Raw genomic sequence first — 5,284 nt, 5'->3', positions numbered from 1 at the left:
GGATAGGCTAGAGGTATGAGTAAAATTATAGAGGTATTGCACTACAATAGAACTAGGCTACTATAGAAATATTATACCAAAGTTTTTTGTAAGGGTTAATTTATGAAGGTAGGCCTATCTCCATAAGAGGCCACTGTAAATACAGTAGGCTACCTGTGGATGTACACTTGGCCTACATTGTGCATATCAGCCTGGTTCTATGGACATAATGCTCTCAGGGATTGTTGTTCATGTGGTTTCCTCGTCTTCCTGACCTTGACACTAGCAAGAGCGCATCCTGAAAACAGAGGATACCTTTATTTTCAACTGAACCCTTGGGTCACCTCTCACTATGAGCACGAGTGTCACTTTCCACGAGTGGCACGAGCGGGCGTGACTCAGCGGGGATTCAGGGGGAACTCAAACCTCACGTGGGGGTTTCCGTCAGGGGCGGTACTCGCTGTAGAGGCAGAGGAGTATTTTACAGTTTTACAGTGAGACATCAGACGAAACAACCACAGAAGCAGTATTCAGACCTAGGGAGCTACTGAGAGGTGAAACGTTGAATTCGGGCATACGATTCAGAGTGTGCACTTGTATGAGAGAAAGAGTTCTGACTGTGTCTAGTTTGACTTCTCTGTCGCTGTCTCTCGGCGGCTTGACTTGTGTTTAATCTACTTTGTATGTACACACTGTTTTGAGACTTAATCAATGCTTCATCAACTCAAAGATGCAGCCAAGGGGCTGCTGCGATGGCTGCGCTCTCGGGAGTCCTCGGAGCCGGAGAGCAAAACACGCGGTAAGTGCTTCACCCCCTCCACTGGGTTTTGGTTTTCTTATGCTCTTCGGTCTCATTAGTATGCTTGTAGTCTGTGTGTTCGTGCTCGACTGCAGTTTGATGTTGATTCTGTCGGAGCAAGATGCAGGGATGCCCTCCATTCACTTTTCAGTGTCTTATGAGGGAAGCGCTTTATATTAAAATACCTCTCGACTAACATTACTTAAATATTAACAATAAATCTGAATATTAATAATAGACCTGAATAAACCATGTAAACTGCAGCATTGACAATTCCTAAAGCTTGTTAAATCTGAGGGTACGTTTGCCGTTTTGATTGATTCAGAGATATGTGGGAAGTTAACTGCATTAGCTGACCAACGTTTTTAGTATACGGTTTTGTGTATAATTACTGAAATTAAGTACTTACCCATATTAATTATATTATTTCCTGATGTTAATTAAGCGTTCTTTAATGTAGCCACAAAGCATGACTAATAGCCTGCTGTTGTAATATGGACAGGTGTTCACCTGTAAAAGCTCCACCCACCTAGGATAGGTAGCGTTGTTCACTCCTTTTCTCAGGTGTGCCTTTTCCTTACTCCGGATGTCCTGTGTTGTTCAACGTGTCACCTTACCTGTGTTGTATTCCTCCATTTCTCTCTCGGTTCCTGACGGTTCGTTCTCTCGCCTCAGAGATGTCAGTGGAGGAAGGGAAAGCCTTGGCGCATCGGTTCCAGGTGATCGAGTCATGCGTGGGACTGTTGGGCTGTTTGTTTGTGATGGTCGCAGTGTGGACTCCTTTCTGGCTAGGTAGCCAAGGACTCTGGACAGTGGTCAACACCACCAGCTCCGACAACGAGTGGACTGTCCAGGACAGGGGCTGGACAGGAGACAGAGTTATCAAAGGTGAGTCTGACGAGACATTCATTTCACAATGAGTGTAAGTATAAGTAAAACAAGAGAAAAGAGGAGAAGAGTGAGAGAGTCTATTATTTAAATAGAAGCTAAGGGTTCTCCATATTCTTTCTTTCAAGCAATAGGATCGGTCCCCTCCCTAAGTGTCTGTAGAAAACAATCCTTAAAAACTTGGTGAAATGGTACAAAGGTCAACTTGGTGTGATTGTGTTTGTCACACTGGTTGTTTCAGACTCGGGTGTTGACATTTCTGTGAGGCTTGTTTGTTTTAGGGCAGCATTTCCCTCTTACAGTGAATCTGTTGTTCTTAGACGCAGGCGGAGATGCCGGGGGGGACTGGTTGGGTAGTTGGTGAAGGAATGCGCTGGTAGAGTAGCAGACGCGCTCTGACTTGTTGCATTGCACTCTGAGTAAAAACATCCTGGTGATGAGTCTAGTGCATGTCAGTTACTCTCTGCTAGAAAGAATGCAAAAACCACAGATATCTTTCCCTCTCATCTCGACGTGATCTGTGGTCTGTGGCCTGTGGGGTGCTCAGCTGCCACAGACTCAGGCTGTACCACATACAGTATAGGCATGAACTGGCATTATCAGCAGTGAGATTAGTTTAGCAGTCATATTGAAAGGTGTTTGAAAAAGGTGGGCAGTTGTACTGTAGGTCAGCATGTGTACACATGTTGATGAGAGGCCTGTGAAACATGCAACAAAACACACACACACACACACACACACACACACACACACACACACAGAGAAAGAAACAGATAGAACATGTTAAGAGCTGTAAGCTGTTGTAGATACTGTAAGTTGCCAAAACACACACACACACACACACACACACACACACACACACACACACACACACACACCATTGCACCTTTGAATCAGAATCACTCAACTTCCTTTCTTCATATTCAGTGTGATTCACCCACCTCACAGAGCCCTGGAGTTGATGATTCTTTGGTCTAAAAATGTGTTTGTAATGGAATGTGTGTGTGTGTGTGTGTGTGTGTGTGTGTGTTAATCTGTCTATGTGTACATATTTCCAGAGTGGGAATCTAAACCCACTGTTTCCTGTGTTTGACTTCTGTATGTTTGTGTTTTTAGCACTGAGCGAGTCTTCGCGGGTCTTCGCAGTGCTGGCTTTCGTGATGGCTGTCTGCTCGGGAGTTCTGTGCCTCATCTTCGCCCTCTGCTGGACACACGACACGGTGCACACATACACCAACGCCCGCTCTCTCCTCATGGTAGGGACAGCTCTCAAGCCCACCACTCTGCTGCTCATCACCCTTAGTTTAACAGGTATGTATATGTATTGGCGTCTGTGTTTGTGTGTGTGTTTGTGTGTGTGTGTGTGTGCATGTGTGTTTGTATTTGTATTTGTGTGTGAAGGTGTGTGTGTGTGTGTGTGTGTGTTTTGCACATGTCTTTAATGTACAGTATGTCTGTGTTTGAGAGGGGAGGAGTGGAGATGGTGTACACATGGACAATTTACATGCATGCAACATACATGTTTAACTGTCACCATGTCTGTACATATTGACTGTGTGTGTGTGTGTGTGTGTGTGTGTGTTTTCATGGCTGTCTCAATGTGTATCTGTGTTTATAATGTATGTTTGTACATATGTACATGTGTGATGTTAGTGTTCAGTGTTCAGTGTACAGTGTCTGTCTCTCTGTATGCACTTATGTGTGTCATGTTTTGCATGTGTGTGTTTATGATGTATACAGTACATGTTGAATGAGGTGTGTGTGTGTGTGTGTGTGTGTGTGTGTGTGTGTGTGTCTGTGTATCTGTGGCAGGCTGTTTGTATCTGACTGAGAGGACAGTGAGTGTGGTTGACCTAGTCACTCTGCACTTGTCTAAACACATTTAGTGGCATCTCCTGACAGACTAATCTGACAGAGAAACACCCCCCTGGCAGAGGACGTTGTTCTTCCTGCCACTGCATTGGAATCAGACCTGCCTCTGTGCACTGCCACTGTCCCAGGCCTGCTCGAGCCGAGCAGACTGGGGTGCTATACCAATGGACCCTTTCAAGAGAGTTCCATTCTCAGCATCATAGTTGGCCCCACAAGACTTCCGTTTTAACATTCCATATGTTATCTTAATGCAGAGGAAGTAGATTGGGGCCCAAATAGAATGTTCAAGCATTGTTTTTGTTTTTATTGTTGAAAGGGTCCATACTGACTGTTCCTCATACTTCTTAAACCTGTTATTCACACCTGCCTGTCATTCTCACTGCTCTCCCCTCTCCTCTCTCTTTAGTGTGTGTTTGTATGTGTGTGTATGTAGGTGTTTACAGTACACTGCCCCCTGATTGGTTAAATGCAGAGGACACATTTCCTTCAGGACAAACTAACTTTCCCTCTCCTCTCTTTCTCCTGTCACATTATCTCCTTCCTTCACTCTCCACCACCTGGCTCCCCCTCTCCCTCCCCATGACATCTCTCTCTCCTCCCCTCTCTCCCCTTCTCTGGGGTCTCTCCCCTCTCTCTCTCCCCCTCTCTCTTTCTCTCCCCCTCTCTCTCTCTCTCCCCTCTCTCCCCCCTCTCTCTCTCTCCCCTCTATATCCTATTGGCTGTCTCTCCTGTCGTGGTTTTTTTTGGAGCAGGTCCGTGGTCCCTTCACCTCCTGCCTCCACACATGATGCAGTCCTATTGGCTGGGGCCTGGGTTCTCCGAGGGCTATGACACCATCCTGCCTTACATACCAGTCGCCACTCCGAGGCTATGACACCATCTACATACCCGCGCTCACTTGCTTAATTAACAGAAGCAGCACGACAACGACCTCAGATTGAAGAGACACGCGTCAGTGCCCTGAGCCAATCATGTCCCTCCTTTTGGCATGGACCGCAGTGGACTTTCTGACATGTGAGATAGCCTGCGTGTAATCACTTCTGATCTTCACACTCAGGAGCTGTGGCACCGGCTGGCGGGCACGCACCTTTTGTGTGTGTGTGTGTGTGTGTGTGTGTGTCTGTGTCTGTGTCTGTGTCTGTGTCTGTGTCTGTGTGTGTGTGTGTGTGTGTGTGTGTGTGTGTGAGAGAGAGTGCAGTGCAGTGTGTGAATCTCACTCACAGACACCTTGAGAGAAGTGTAAGGATGCTATTGCCACTGGACCTTGTGGCTTTCCCACAGTGCAGTGCTGTCTCTCTCTCTGTAGGCAGGGTACAGGGGCAGAAATGTCCTTACTGTAGATGAGAGAGGGGGAGGAACAGAGGTGAGGAGTATGAGCTACTTCGTCTTTCTCTGACACTGATAATACTCATGCTAAGTGAGGATTAAAGGTGCTGTTGAATTTAGTGGCATCTAGTGGTGCCATGAATTGCAACCTACTAAATAACTATGGTAGTTGTCAGTGGCCATGAAAACCTTGACTGTTTGTCTGTTGTGGACTACTGTAGAAGTATGTCAGCAAAACATGGTTGACTGTGTCACAAAAGTTACAAAAACAAATGTAACTCCGTGCTATTTAGCTTAGTTGGTTAACTTGGTTAATTAGCCAGCTAGTTTATCTGGCTTCATTGAGTGGTGTAACAAAGGCTGTGTTTTGGAAACATTGGTGCTGTTGCGAGTTTTGTTGCGCTGGTGTGAACCCTCCTG

General features: G+C 46.1%; 1 protein-coding gene across 1 annotated transcript; it reads left to right on the top strand.

Annotated features, from left to right (window-relative positions):
- The first annotated feature begins 362 nt into the window (after window positions 1-362).
- Window positions 363-4,412, top strand: si:ch211-256a21.4. The gene is made up of 4 exons (XM_048256150.1): window positions 363-778; window positions 1,454-1,666; window positions 2,783-2,977; window positions 4,291-4,412. The coding sequence occupies exons 1-4, from the start codon at window positions 691-693 to the stop codon at window positions 4,410-4,412; spliced, it is 618 nt and encodes a 205-aa protein (XP_048112107.1). The 5' UTR covers window positions 363-690.
- The last annotated feature ends 872 nt before the right edge of the window (window positions 4,413-5,284 follow it).

The sequence above is a fragment of the Alosa alosa genome, chromosome 11, assembly GCF_017589495.1.
Source record: "Alosa alosa isolate M-15738 ecotype Scorff River chromosome 11, AALO_Geno_1.1, whole genome shotgun sequence".
Lineage (NCBI taxonomy): Eukaryota > Metazoa > Chordata > Actinopteri > Clupeiformes > Clupeidae > Alosa > Alosa alosa.
The sequence above is the reverse complement of the archived record's forward strand: the minus strand, read 5'-3'. Positions and strand labels throughout refer to the sequence as shown.

Bases quoted from the DNA above. Each gene is read 5' to 3' on its own strand.
- si:ch211-256a21.4 (XM_048256150.1), top strand. From the start codon at position 691: ATGCTTCATCAACTCAAAGATGCAGCCAAGGGGCTGCTGCGATGGCTG. The intron at 1,667-2,782 runs GTGAGTCTGACG...TTGTGTTTTTAG, and splicing joins AGGAGACAGAGTTATCAAAG to CACTGAGCGAGTCTTCGCGG. The intron at 2,978-4,290 runs GTATGTATATGT...TTTTTGGAGCAG, and splicing joins CATCACCCTTAGTTTAACAG to GTCCGTGGTCCCTTCACCTC.